This window comes from Camelus dromedarius, chromosome 1, assembly GCF_036321535.1.
Source record: "Camelus dromedarius isolate mCamDro1 chromosome 1, mCamDro1.pat, whole genome shotgun sequence".
Classification (NCBI taxonomy): domain Eukaryota; kingdom Metazoa; phylum Chordata; class Mammalia; order Artiodactyla; family Camelidae; genus Camelus; species Camelus dromedarius.
In genome coordinates this window covers 72082091-72097440 of record NC_087436.1, presented here as the reverse complement: position 1 = coordinate 72097440, position 15350 = coordinate 72082091, and the positions used below count along the sequence as shown (strand labels likewise).

Below are 15350 nucleotides of genomic sequence, written 5' to 3'. Positions count from 1 at the left end.
TTTCTCCTTCTCATTTTCAGATTCAGTACAGAAAAGGCAATCATACTGAAATGTCTTCAAAGTAAAGGGGTAATAAAAACAGAAACAACAGTTTAGCAGTACACGTCACTTTTGCTAAAACTAACAAAATTGGAATGGTGTTACTATTTGAGTGCATAAATTCTATGCTTGCATTCATACAAATACATATAAACTCGAATCTGTAGAAAACTGAATGTCAAAAAAACCTGTCTCTCTTTGAAGTGATGAGGTTGACTAGGGTTCACAGTTGGACTGAAAGGAACTTGAATTTAGTTTCAGTAACTGAAATAAGCTTGGATACTATGTATTCCAAACAAGTTTTTATAGTGAAACCCTCAATGAACTCAAATTTCAATGGCATCTTCAGGTAGCACGCAGCTTAGACTTCTTTTAGCTTCAACTGTCAAGAGAACTAAAATATCATCGACCAACTCTTGAAAGCAATTCAGAAGTAAAAGCTGCCAGCTCTTGAGATAAAAAAAAGCAGCCCCCTCACCTCACCAAGGAATCTGGTGGTGATGGTGTTTCACAGCTCCTTGAAAACTCTAGCCTTTTCATAAAATCTAGGGCTTTCTTTATGTGGGTAGGTGACTTTGGGTTATCTGTAACATCAGAGCTGTCTATCTTTTGGGATGGAAAAGACTATGGCTCTTGTTAAGAAATCTAAATTGTAATTTTCTCAACCTGAGCCTTTCTTTTTTTTCCTCTGTTCTACTGATGACTTTCAAAACTGCCTTTAAGCTTTTTTTTTTTTTTTGTCAGTTGAAGTAGTTTTCTTTTTTTTTTTTTCCCCAAATAAACATACCTCAGAGATTTACTGTGTCTCATCAGCTAGTCTAAGACGTGGCCCATAATAACCATTTGTTGCTGAATGCATGCAGGTGATGCCGAGCTGTGGTAACTGAAGATAGGCAGGGAATCTGGAGCTTGGCCCTCTCCCTCCAAGGCAACTCATTCTACAAGACAGCGTTCAAGGTACTTCAAGTCTGCTTAGCCAATCTGAAAAAGCACTGAGAATGCCACCAGTCATCATCTACTTCCTTATTTATGAGCTCTATATTAAAATGGAGTTTTATGCATCTTTCTTCCACTCTCAAAACTATTTCCACTTGCATTCCTCATAAGCCTTGGGTTAAATTGATTGCATTACACATACCACAAGGCATAAGGTTGTAGGCAATAAATCTAGTTGGAAGATCAATTATCAAAATATGAAACATGTTTAAGACAAAGGCATTACTTCTCAGGGTCACCTAAACCTAAGCCGGATGAAAGTAAAAGTATGCTATGGCCTTTTCAGTCCTAGGAAATCTTCTTTCTTGAGTGAAACAGAAGTTTGCATCTTTATTCTGCCATCTATCAGTTAATAAGAAAGTAATCTCATCTAGCTAAAATAAGGCAAATGTAATAGTTAAAATTCATTAAACTTACTTAAAGTAGTGTCAAATATCTGCCACAAACATGACAAAAGATTCATCTTTAACATGTTGAAAGTCTACAAAAGAAAAATACTAAGTCTGGAAAGAAAAAAATTTTAAAATAAATAAGACAGATGACATGAAAAGTAAAATCACAGAAGAAATGCAAATGGCTACTAAGTATGTGAAAAAAAGTTGTATCTTAATCGTGATCAGTTATATTAGTCCTTGTCTAATCAGGAGATAGAAACCACACAGTCATTTAAATAGGGGAAGTTTAACATAAGGAATTATTTAGCTGTGATGATAGGAGAGTAACTGTAAAGATGGAAAGAGACCGTTAAAGGGCACCCTAAGGCTAAGGGAAGAATACCCAGCAAAGGAAAAGCTTGGGGAGGGGCTCAGAATTCACCGGAGAAGCCGCGGTTGCAGCCCACTGGAGGGAGGCGGCCCCCGCCGGTTGCCCAGGACACAGCAGGGCCACAGTTATAGGACAAGCAGGAACAACAGGGGTCAGGGCCAGGTGGGCAGGTGCGCAGCGGGGCTTGGGCCTTCTCTGCAGGCACAAGGCCCAGATCACGTAGTGTCTGTGTCTGAAGGTCTGCAAGAAACAAAGCCTGGGGGCACAGGTCAGCCGAGGCTGAAGGGAAGGCACACAGGTGGAGTCAGGGGTGCTGCTGCCCATGTCGCGAGGCCTGGGATCTGCAGGGGCCTCCTTTGCAGGGACCTAGTACAACTCTGTGTAGGCCTTAGGCTGTGGCATCTTTGAGGCTGCATGGGACAAAGGTCAGGCAGGTGGCTTATCAGATGTCCAGCCCCACAGGGCCCTCTCTGGGAGCATGCACCAAGTTGAGAAGGTGTGGAGACAAATGATCTGAGCCAGGGCGCAGACCTGCAATGGGGCTCCAGGCTGTGCCACCACAAACAAAATCGAAAGCTGGAAAAGGGGTTGGAGGAACAAACACTAAAGAAAGCTGCACCCTACAGGCAACTAGCACTGGAGAAACCACTCTGGGCAGAGCAGTAGAGGAAGAAAATCAGCTTCCCAGTGAACCTAGCCAGCCAGCTCCTAGGAACTGGGAAAGAGCAACCACCTCCCGCAGTGTTTCTCCAGCGCCCTCTACCGACAAAGCATGACATGTAAACTGCAAGGAAAACGTTTAAAGGCTCCACATCCGTTTTCACAAAGCCAACAGCAAAGAGTAAATTTGGAGCAGAGAGGCAATAAAATAACTGGCCTGTTAACAAAACACAAAGTAAATAAAACTGAAATATACTGTTCTGTCTACTAGACAAGATTAAGAAATGATAATATTAAATACTCAACGAATTGCATTGAGATGGGCAATTAAACTACTGGTAGAAATACAAATGGATATAATTTTCCTTGAAAGCAGTTTAGTAAATTCAGCCTACAATTCTACTTGTAGGATCTTACATGGAAATAATCAGATATACAAAGACACTATGTAAAGATCATTATTTACTGTGATTAAAGGAAGTAAATAGCCTAATGTTTAAAAATAGAAAAAAAAAAAAGATTAAAGGAAAGAAACATTTACCCGTAGAGTATTATGCAGCCCTTAGGATTATTGTCTAATAAATTTTAATTATAAAAGTAAATTCTGCTTATGTATCTAGGTAAGAATATATACACAAATATTCAATAATTATCCATAAGATATATAGATATATTTATATGTGTGTGCATAATATCACTTGTACATACACCCTACCAACCAAAACCAAGTGTGTTTATGTCTGGTTTGTAGAATTATGGGTGATTCATGTTTTGTATTTTTTCTATACTTAACTAAATATTCTATAATGAACATGTATTACTTTTTAAACCAGAAAATAGAAAATTTATGATTAAAAGAGGAAAGCAGAAGTGACAGAGTGTGACTTTGGACTAGATCATAAAAGTCCTTGTGTCCTCCTTGCTTGCTCTCTTGGATTGTCTGCTGTGGGGAAAGCCAACTGCCACATCCAGAGCAGCCTTGGGGAAAGGCCTGTATAACAGCAACTGAGGCCTGCCAAAAGCCAACTAGAAACTGAGGCTTCCCAACTGTAACTGTGTAAGTGGGCCAGCTGCTAGCCCCAGTCAAGCCTTCAGATGACTGCAGCCTGTCTAATAGCTTGACTGCAACCTCATGAGAGACCTTGAGCCAGAAAACCCAGCTAAGCTGCTCCTGAATTCCTGACCCTCCCAAAATGTGTGAGATAAGAGATGTTTAAAAGAAGGAGGAGGAGGAGGAGGAAGAGGAGAAGGGGGAGAAGGAGAAGGAGAAGGAGTGGGAAGAGGAGGATGCGGAGGGAGGAAGAGGAGGAGAAGAAATGTTTGTTATAACATGCTGCTACATTTTAGGATAATTTGTTACACAGCAATAGGTAACTGATATAATTTCTGAGACAAATCTGCTCACTTCAGAGTCATCTTTGCATAATACAAGAAAATAAACTTTGTCACAAAGCCATTCATCTTTGTTTTAGGTGGTCCAAATATTTCACTACCAGTTACATACTAGTTCAAACTGTAGATAATATGTTATATTTATTAATGGTAGAAGATCTGTCACTTCATCTTTGTGTACTTCGCCAAACTTAATATTGTGTCTTGTGTATGGGTTGTGCTCGATAAAAATCAGTTTGAATAAAGGACTGAATGAGTTAGTGAATCAATGAATAAAAGAATGAGCAAATAAATTATCTGTAATATTTTCATAAAATCCCCTGTATATATCTCCTTTTTCACAAATCTGATCCAGTTGCTAAATAAATAGAGAATCTTTCGTATAGTTTTCCTTGATATGGTGGTGTATTTTGTTATCTCGAGACTATATGTACTATTCAGTTAGGCAGTGCTACTATGGAATTTTGTTTAGGGCTGTTCAGGTTGGCTTCAAGAACTGAAGGGGAAAGAAGTCCATTTGCAAGGCAGTCGATGAAGTGGAAAAGACGGCAGATGTATCTATTGTATTGAGATATCTACATGTGAAAGGAAAGAAAGGAATAGGATGCAATTCGAGAGGGCAAAACCCCTCAGCAGCATCCATTTATCTTTTAAATAACAGCTAACCTATTAGATTGAGCCACTTGAAATTGTCCATGTTTGACCTATAAAGGCAGCATTTTCACATCGTCCAAACTAACAGCACTTACTACTTGCCAAGCACTATTTAAGTGCCTTACATAGATCAACTCACATAACGTCCATTACACTCCCATGAGAAATTAGTCTTTCAACCCAATTTTAAAGCTGAAGAAAGTAAGCTGTGGAGAGGTTAGGAGATTGGTTTTACTCTTTAGTAGAAGAGGGAGGTAGGATTTGAATCTACAGCTTCAGAATCCACATTCTTAACCACTAGAATATATATAATACTCTAAACTACACACCCTCCAATGGCATTCTATCTGTGTCTTCATTTATAAAATAGGATTAATAGTACCTACTTCATTAGAAGTTGTAGGAGTTATAGGAATAATACGTTTTAAGGCTGACACTTTGCACATAAGAAGTGTGTGATAAATATTAGCTGTTATAACTAAACTATAATATGTACCCACCCAGCATCCTAGCCTCGTCTTTCACTGTCTTACTGCCCACAAGTACTTCATTCTTGTCTTAAAACCCACCAAACTGAATCACTGACCGTTCACTTTCCACTCTACCACATCTATCTGTTAAAGCCATGCGTATTTTCTAGTTATTGGCCAAGGCCCCTCCTTCCATAAACTTTGCTGGTCTCTGTGGCGATGTGTGATCTCACATTCCTGTGTACCTCATTATCAGTTAGCCTCGCTCTGACACTGGAAATGTGAAAGCTGCCCATTATTACAATTCATTATGTGTTTATATCTTATACAAATTATTTAGTGATCTGGTCATGTCATATTCATATTATTCCCTGCAACACCCAGCACAGTGCATCGAACACAATAGATACTTCAATGTTTATCAGATTTAATTTGCAATGCACGCATGTTGAAATTACCAGAATGAGAAAAAAGCTGAAATCAAGAGCACTCTAATGAGAATTAAATATTTTCTCTAATCAAAATCATTTACTTAGCAAGCACTAGAATCACTGCTTATTTTTACTTCATTACACACACACACACACACACACACACACACACACACACACACAAATCTGGAAAAATAAATCCAAGTAAGTCCTTTATGTTATTTATGCCAGGGTTTCCAGGGAAAAGACTCCTATGGCAAATCATTACCGAAAGCTCAACTTATACACATATTAGAGCCTCTTGATGACAATGTCAGCATCACATATTTAGGGTACAGATGAACGGGAATAGAGTTATGAAAGTAAACTTATTATTTATATATTTTTTTCCACATTCTTTTCCATTATGATTTATTACAGGATATTGAATATAGTTCCCTGTGGTATACAGTAGGTCCTTGTTGTTTATTTTATAGTAGTGTATATCTATCTGCTAATCCCAAACACCTGATTTATCCCTCCCCCACCCCCTTGCCCCTTTGGTAACTTTATTATAAAACACATTCAGTTCATCAATAATCATTTTCAGTAGTGGTATAGATAGAAACCCTAAGTGGCACTTTGGGTCTTTTCACTCTGGAAATCCAGCAGCCAGGTCCCAGGTCAATGTGGCAGCCCATTATATCCACCTGAGGGTTTTGAGAGGCCCCTTGATTTCATATTTCTGTTGTTGCTTTTGAGAAGTAGAAAGCTTATGGGGAGAAAGGAGGGATGAAAATGGATTGAATGAGTGTTACAATAAGAAGATTTCTCTGCCGAGTAGGAAAGGAGATATTTAGTGCAGAGTAGCTAGTGCTCTTGAGTAACACAGGGGAACAGATGAAAAATGATGTTGTTGATTCTTCTTTTGAATACTAGATGTGCATTTCATTAGTCATGAGAAACAAAATGCAGTTCTCAGCAAAGATCCTACATGGACATTTTCTGGTATCATTTAGCCTCCCAAAAGAGACCAGCACTTTTCAATCAGTTTGGACCCCTGAAAAAAAAGCAAATAAGGACATCTGTGAGAAAACACCAAAACAGCTCTGGTTCCTGAACAGAAAGTCTTTAAGGCTTCCCTGTTGCATGGACTCTGATACACCTGCTTGTCAAGGTCTTAGAATCTCTCACAGGCCTCGTGCCTTGGCTTAAGGACTTAACTAACCGCAATGCTTCATCTACTTTCAAGACCTCAGGTTTGGAATAAGTAAAAATTTGCTTCCTCCTCACAGAAATATGCGGCTCTTTTGTTGCAGGGTAAAAACGAACAATCAACACCAGCTTTTTGCTGCATTTTAATACAGCTCTAAGCTAATCCCAGGCCAAATCACCACACATGCATGTACAGGAACTCAAGAGGAACATCACCACTAAAACTGATCAGAGTACCTCCACCGCCTTCATGTACACTGGTATAGACCTTGACATCGAGTCCAAGCCCTTTCCCCAATTTGTACCTGTCTGGTCTGGTCTGTATTCAAGTAAAAAGCATTTGTGGAAGCCCAAGCAGATAAAAGCGGAATTTCTAGCTAAATGGGGATAGGAACCCTCGAACTCCACTGCTAAGACATGAACACACACACACACACACACACACACACACACACACACACAGGAGAGATGACTTATACTCCCAAGAGTCTCTAGGATCCTGTTGAAAAAGGTTAGAAGTCTAGCAATTCAGTTCTTCTTCCCACTCTCAAACAGCACCACACTTAAATTGTTTAGGAAGACTGAAGTCATTTTACTTCTGGAGTTTAGGTATCCTTCCTTCCATGGTAACCCATGACTTTCTACATCAATGTTCATGGGAAAATTTCCAATAAGGCTAACCTCAAAATTCTCATATTCTACCTTGTTCATTTTCTTCAAACCTAATTATAGTGCAGGAGGTAATATTTCTCCTTATCAGTCCTTCCTGACTTCATTTATTCCATTATTCCTTGGTAAATTTTTAATGTTATAATAACAAATGCTGGGGTTTGGGGTGGAATTTTCTGGTAAAGATGAGGTAGAAGGAAGGGATCTGAGGAATGCCCTGTGTGAAATGAGAAGTGATGATAACTCCACATCTTGAGGCAGGGCCCAAGCAAGATTTTGAAATGTAAAACATGGACTCATATGATGGAATGCAGAGAAGAGAGAAAAGTAAGAGGAAATATTTTCTTTACACTGAGACCAAATTAGCCACCTTTTGATTCCCTATAATCTTGGACATGTTGGGAGACTGCTAACATGTCACCCATCCTAAGACTTTGCAATACACATTACCAGTCTATTTCTCCGTATCTTGTGACAAGCTTTTCAGTTCTTTTTCCATTCTAGATACTGCTGCATCTAACAGTTTGCCAGCATCCTTTTAAAATGTATCATCTGTCAACTCTTTTAAAATCCCAGTTCAATAACAGCAAAAAATACCAAAAAAGAATAAAGCCTATTGATGCTAAAAAGGAAAAAAGCCATCATCAATGTAAGAGATATTGGTGAATTTCTGAAAAAGAAAAGCCATTGGGATGATACCAATCAATGTATCAAAATGCAGACATAGGAGCTCAGAGTAGTACCATGAAGAGATGTGCCAGCAGTAACATACCAGAAAGTCATTGATTTCTAAGCTGCTTTGGTTCTTATCTGCTGCTCAGACTATTTTTCGAACTTCCTAGAGACTTCTGAAGTCACTACTGTTCTTTCAATGAACTAATTTTTACTTAGGTTTCCCAAAATTTGATCCTACTATTTATATACTCTGTAAGTGACTGGTCATATTTTAAGAAGCTATTAAAGTAATGATGGTAATCACCAGGAGTACTAAAAGTGAAAACTTAAAATTGCTTGCCTTATAGGAATAGGAAATGTACCCCTGTTCCTCTTTTAGAACTTTTGCCTTGCTCATATATTACTTGCATAATTTGTAAAACTTGTATAATGCATCATAAGAAATTAAACACAGTATCCCAGAATGACCTGATCCATATGATTGTGATTATCACATTGCTTAATCTGAACCTTGTTTTTTCCCCAGAAGTGCATCCCAGGATTGCAGTAGCTTTGATAGCAGACCCACCAAGTCGTAAGTATAGGCTACTTAAACCAACAGGTCTTTTCACATGAACTTCTGTCAAGTCACGTCTGAAAGCAGAACTTAGTGTTTTTGTTGGTAAATTTCATGTACTATTTTCAAAACATCATTTCAACCCTGCCCAAATTTCTGCTAATTCTTGTTAACTTTCTTCTATGTTATGTTCTGTTAGCTGATGGATAAATACCTCAGGTTATAATTATCATTCCCTGCTGACCTGGAGGAGAGAATTTTTGTGAGTAGAATTTTCTCCTTTAAACTGCTGATGCCTACAATTCACATCATTATTTCATGAAATGCGAGATTCGTTTTCTTTGGGAAGTTCAAATTCACTTTGCATGACTGAGTTTCTTATTTTATTCCTTCTCTTTTGGTCCATTCTTATTCTTGCCAGCATTCCCACATTTACTTTGGTTCACCTTTTTTCTTCTTAGAACGTTCCTGCATTCTGGTTTACCTCTCAAAATATGTCTTCCATCTTGTCTAAAAATGTGTTATGCTCCCACTAGCCACAACTAGAAAGGTAATCTTTAAACCTGCCCACTTTCTCTTTTAACAGGCAGAACAGGTTCACATAGTTGACTATTATAATCTCAGAAAGGAAAACAAACAAGATTCCTGTAGATCCCTGGAGCAGTTAGTCTAACTTTGGAACATCTACACACTGCTAATTGGCTAAGTCTCTTCGCTTCTGCTAGTGATGAAATAGTTCAAACCAAGAAGCATTCACACTCAAGAGCAAGAACAGGTTAAGAAAACTCCCTTAGGAATTCTCAGGCATAGGCCCTCCTGCAAAAGTGCTTATCTGTGTGGATATGAGGTTGTTACTCAGGTAGAGATATATTTTCTGAATGCTTTACAAAAAGTAAAAAGGCTTTGAAATAAATAAATGGACTCTATTTTGTGTATCAGCTGGTCTGGTAGCCTGTTTTAACTATAGGGGTGCCTTTTATTTTATTTTATTTTATTTTATTAACTATACACCTGAATTCTTCTACTTAGATACTATTACCTACTGTATATCCAAGTTTCTGCCTCTCAAGTCATGTCTCTGGGACAGTGGTCCAACCCAGGTCCCCTCCATGAATTTTCTGTGCCACAGAATAATGGTGAGATTACCATGATACTCTGAGAAATTTAAGTCACACAACGTTATCACTCTGTGAAAAATCACTTGCTTGTTAACTATATGCAATTAGGTTAATTACAGAAAACAGTCTCCTGGTGGTCAGTTTGGTGTGTGTGCACAGATAGACACTTTTTTCTGGCCATTGTTCTTTTCTGTTTCTATTCTTCTATCGCTATTCTGACGATCTGCCACTAAGAAAATGAAATCTTTTTACCTGGTTCCTTAGCTAAGCTCCAAACTACATTTGGTGACTCTTCTTGATTATACTTCCAGAAATTTCTAGAACAAAGCTCCAGTTGGCCTATGTGGGTCTTTAAACTGTTAGTGCTTTAAAATTTCTCTATATTTACAATGACCAAAATCTTCAAACCATCCTTCTTCCTCCCACCCCCAACCCTGAACATCCCAGTCCATCTTGTGTCGTGACTCTTGTGTTCATATTTATTTGTGTCTAACATGCCTAGTTCCCTCAAGTGGACATAAATGTTAACATATGTTAAAACCAAATATGGTCAATTGCACCAATCCACTTAGACTGATTTTCTCCTAATTCACTCATGATTGGAATGGAGAAGGGTTTTGTTTTTTGTTTGTTTGTTTGTTTGTTTGTTTGTTTGTTTGTTTGTTTGTTTGTTTTACTTTAATAAACCCTACCAGAGCTAAGAGAATAGACATGGAAACAGGGTTACCTCTTCTTGGAAACACATTTCACTTTTCTCTGCTTGGCAGCACATCTCCACCAGGTGAGCGAAATCCACAAGAATTGGCTGGAACTGCATCTCTGCTGCACGTAGTTTCTGCTTCACAAGGTTGCTGAGGAGCCTGAATCAGAAATGAGTGGCAAAGTATAAGCACTCCCTGAGTTCTGGAAGGCCAGCCTGCAAACCTGCCTTACTTATCAAAAGCTGCACACCACCCACACATTTGCATAGCTCTCCCTCTTAAGTTTGGAGGCCCTGAAAATGCCCTGATGTTTTCATAGTTTTCACAATGTCTGTCTCCATGTTTTAGTCAACATCTTTTTCTTCAAGCACATCTCATCAACATAATTATTATAGGAGACTTAGTTATCTTCATGTAATTATTACTAGGGTAAACTTTTTTCTATTTTTATTGTATTGAATGGTACATAGGTTATACAGCAAATTAGTTTTTCCTGTAATTTTTTTTATGAACAACATTTATTCTAACAACTAACTTTCTAAGAAATATTCCAAGTATAACACACCTGGAAGTTGGGGGCCCCTTATATGTTATTAATGATAAAACCAATGAACTAATTTGAAACTTTAATGGCTTGACAGTCATCTCAGATTTCCCTCACAGAATGAGTTTCCCCCACAACTATATGAACATCACTGTTTCAACCACTTTGACTGTTCAAAATTGTAGCCTGGCTTCTGTCTATTTAATAAAATGGTATTCCAAATCTCCCAATGTTGTCTTTATCTCTCTCTCTCTCTCTCTCTCTTTGTTTTTACTACTTTATACCAAGAGAGATTTAACTAAAAAGAAAACAAAGAATGAAGAGTGAGGAAAATGTACATTAATAGATATTATATTTTACTGCTTACTTAAAACCTTTGCTTATTCTTCATTTTCAAACTCATATTGATAAAACCTGTTGGCCCCATTTGTACTTAAACAGACATAAAAGAAAACATCTCAGACTCTAAGTAGACATTTCTACAACACTCTAAACCAGGGATCCACAAATATTTTAGGCTGAGTTGCTTAACTCCTGAACTGAGATGCCAGCCACCCTTTGCTGCCCGGCAGTGGCCAACAGTGAAACCCCCAGCAGGTATGTGGCACCAGCACCTACACTGGACGGAGTGAGCTGGGTCACAGACAGGGCAGGCAGGGGCTGGTAGGGAAGCCAGGGACAGCAGAGGCGCAAACACAGCCCTCTGCAAATCCCAGGCCCGGCCTATTCAAGCAATGCTCACAAGACCTGCCTAAGCAGCCCTGGCCACATGGACATAGAGTCCTGATCCCATCTAAACAATGAAAAATACATCCAGCACCATCTGCCAAAGAAAAAGAATATTAAAAGGAATATAGACGTATATATTTACATTTAACCGAATCATTATGCTGTATATCAGAAATTAACACAACATTGTCAATCAACTATACTTAAAAGAAAAAAATATATATCCAGTAACACTGTAGCCCCTGGACATGCCTCTCTGAACTTCCCATTTCAGCTCCACCTTCTCCCACCCCCACGCCAACCCTGCCTTGAGGATGGACAAAGCAGAAGCAGCAGCGTGACTAAAAAGAATAAGGAAGCAGAAGCCAATTTTTTTTTTCTAGAAACTACCACAACGATGAGGCGGGTTTGAGAAGCTTGTAGTCACTGTATCCTCTGAGCACTAGCAAGACAGAGTCAAAGAAGCTAAAAGATTTTAATTAACTCCACATTTGCCCCTAATTCTAAGTCCTGGGAATCTAGAAGAATATCAGAAAGGAGACAAAGACAAATGTACAAAAACATTCGTTGTCATCATTTATGATAGTTAGAAATTGAAGACAAGTCTCATGCCCAGCAATATGGAGAGGTTAAATTTGCTGTGGTACCCATAGAATGGAATAGTAGAGTGCAATTAAAATGCTGTTTCAAAGAATAATTAGTGACAAAAATGCATATATTATAATTTTAAAACTACATTAAAAATAATGATAACAGCCAACATCTTTTGAGTATGTTGATATGTACTATGTTTCAGACAATGTGCTGATAATTTATAAATGTTACCTCATGCAATGGTCTCTGTTACCTCTTTAACAAGGCTCTATATCATCTCCACTTTGCATTTGTAACAGTGGTTTCAACTCCTTGAAAATAATATAAATCTGGGTGTACATTACAAGCCAGTGAGGGGAGCCTCTCTCCCGGAAGGCAGGAGGATTGGGAACTATTTGTGAGAATTCATCCTGAGACAAGAAGGGTCACAGATTTCCACTCAGTAAGAAAGACCTGGTCACTGGAAGACGGGAGTAACTCAGTGGTTCCCCAGCTGGGCCTCCATTGCTCATTTCTGAGCTATAGGGCATCAGGATAATTCTTAGAAAGAGGGCTGTAAGAGTACTTTCATTCAAGTCCTGCACACCACGGACACAAGCAGCACTGCCACGGCACCTGCCAAACGTACACCATCCTGGGACTTGGGGGAAGGTATTATTTTTTCTTACAACAAAACATAAAGCAGCTTTGTCATTTCAAGGGACAACAGGAGACAACAGTACCTGGAGGGCATGGCTGTTCCCAGGGGCACACGAGTGATGCCAGGCAAAGCACACGGGAGAATCCCTGGTGGGTGGGAGGGGGCAGAGAGTTTCGTAAGCTCATCCCTGAGGGTTCTGGGGACAACTGCTGGCACTGAAATTTTGTATCATCAGGTAGTATCAAGAGTGTGCCAAACTTGCATTATTACATATTAGAACCACAGTCTGATGGACGGGGCAATTGTGGGAGTGTGCACTTGGGTACATACCTGACACTGTTTATTCCTTACTATGCATATAGTTATAATGAGTATCTCTGCAGTGTTAGAATAAAAGCGTTATGATTTTCTTCTCTCTCCTGTATTTTCAAAATGTTCTGCAATGGTTATGTGTTACTTTAAAAATAAAATGAATCAATCTTTTAAAAAGAAAGAAAATAGGATAAGCACTCTATTTCCTAATCCAACTATGCTGTACACATTCAATCTTCCAGTTAGATTTAAATTTAAATCCCACTTGAAAGAAAACACTGTACTTGCTTTTGTCTCTATATAATTCAAGTGTGTATGGTTATGTCTGATATATAGTCAAAACAGTTGATATTATCTTTGAATAATAATTATCAATTTTTAACAAATTAATTATTCAAAGTGAGAAATACAGGCTACTTCCCATCAGAATTTTGGTGGATTTCTGTCTCAGAATATATTTTTCTACAAAAACAGCACAGGGTAGCTTCAGGCGCAGGTTATGGAAACTAATAATCATGAGCAGCTACACAGTGAGATTACTCGACTTCCCAGCACCCACTGGGGCTTCCGTGGTCTGACTTAGGGGATTCAGCACCGAAAGTGGCCCAAGCTGGTACAGGAGGTGGGCAAGGTTGCTGTCAGTTCATGCAAAATCTGGGCTTCCCTTCCAACGTCATACAGAGGGCACAGACTTTTAAGTCAAACTTACTTTGGCTCAAGTTATGTCCTCCATTCACTAACTTGTTTGTGTGATGGTAGGTGAGATACTGAACCTCTCTGATCCTCATCCTTAAAAGGAAAATTTAAACACCTACATTGCAAGGCTTTTGTGAGGACCAAAAACAATACTATATTAAAAGGCTGAGTATAGTAACTAGCATACTGAAGACAATAAATAGTGGCAAAGAAAATATGAATAATTAAATTATTTCATCAGATTATAACAAAGATAATGAATAATTATAATAATAGCCCAACTTGGAGCTTGCTTCCATTTCAAATTATTGGTTGCTCCCACCCATGGTCTCCCTTCTCCTTGACCTCCACAATAAATGGTGCATTGTCACAGCTTTTTTCCTACTTATTCAGTTATTCATTCATTCATTCAACAACTAACTGATAAGCATTTTTATAATTTCCATAAGGATTTGAGCTGTCAATTTAACAATAATAGAGAAACCTAAAGGAGGAGGTGGGAAGGCTCCCTCATATATATTCTTCTCATTTCTCACAAGCTTTGGGATGCCACGTGCCTTCTTGGCTTGGCCCCTCCCAAGCCCTCTAGTCTCGCCCAAGAGTTTCTCTCCCCTCTCTCACCGAAGCCTCAGTCACAAGAACTGCTTTCCTCTGTCCTGCTGGGTCAGCTGGTTTCTGAATGCACTTCCCCAGAGGGACCAGTAGAGGGGAGACGAGCATGACTGCTGAGTTTCCAGATCAGCCAGCATTTGCTTATTTAAACAAGGAGAAACACTCCCATTGTATTGAGATAGGCAAGGGAAAAAAAAAAAAAAAAAAGGTTCCCTTTATGAGAAGGCAGGTCTGGGAATGAGATTCAAAACAAGGATTCCAGCATGCCATGTTACTTCTCCTTGACACTCCAGACTTAAAGGCTACCTTTTCTACAACTGGGGACTCTGCTACTTGGAAGCTGGACCCCCTGCCACAACAATAACTTGTCACATACTTATGATCTGAGTTACCTCTCCTGCTCGTATCCTCCCTCCTCCACCCTGATCTCTCTACCTATCAACCTGACTGCTATTTTAAGGTATTTTCCCTAATTCTATTTATATTTTTCCTAATTCTATGTAGTTTTACATTTTTAATTTACCTTTTCAAATCTTAAGTCCTATTTTTAATACTCAATACCATGAAGTTGTTTTCAGGTTTTCATTTCTATGATATTAATCTTTTCTTTTCATTACATTTATCCACCATTTCATTTAAAGCACATTCTGGTCTTTATATTGTCTTAAATCTTAACATTTCAACTCAGTATTTTTCTTAATTGGATTTTAAATCCTTTTCCTTTGAACTTCTATTTTCTTTTTATTTTCTCTAACTTATTCCATAACTTTATTTCTGCCTTCTCTTTGTAATCCTGCTGAATTGTATTCTTCCCCTCTCGGAGCCCCTTCACTAGTTTTTTTTTTTTTTCATTTGTGTGTGTGTTGATTTATGCTATGATGGTCCACCAGCTCTATACAGGGG

The 15350-nt window shown here is 38.6% G+C and overlaps 2 protein-coding genes across 4 annotated transcripts in view; one reads left to right on the top strand and one right to left on the bottom strand.

The window, feature by feature from the left end:
* Positions 1 to 4237, top strand: part of RASSF6 (Ras association domain family member 6) — a 48226-nt gene extending 43989 nt beyond the window's left edge. For 2 of the 3 annotated variants that reach the window (XM_010982813.3, XM_010982806.3), the window contains exon 11: positions 21 to 4237. In XM_010982813.3, coding sequence (XP_010981115.1) covers positions 21 to 96 — 76 coding nt within the window. In that variant the 3' untranslated portion in view covers positions 97 to 4237. The remainder of the gene's footprint in view (positions 1 to 20) is intronic. The other variant, XM_031470532.2, reaches the window with a different exon arrangement.
* A 1316-nt stretch (positions 4238 to 5553) lies between these two features.
* LOC105091321 (alpha-fetoprotein) overlaps positions 5554 to 15350 on the bottom strand; it is a 37576-nt gene continuing 27779 nt past the window's right edge. Inside the window, exons 13-14 of the mRNA XM_010982794.3 lie at positions 10347 to 10479; positions 5554 to 6446 (exon numbers count right to left, since the gene is read on the bottom strand). Of these exons, the coding sequence (XP_010981096.3) occupies positions 6402 to 6446; positions 10347 to 10479 (178 nt within the window). The 3' untranslated portion in view covers positions 5554 to 6401. The remainder of the gene's footprint in view (positions 6447 to 10346; positions 10480 to 15350) is intronic.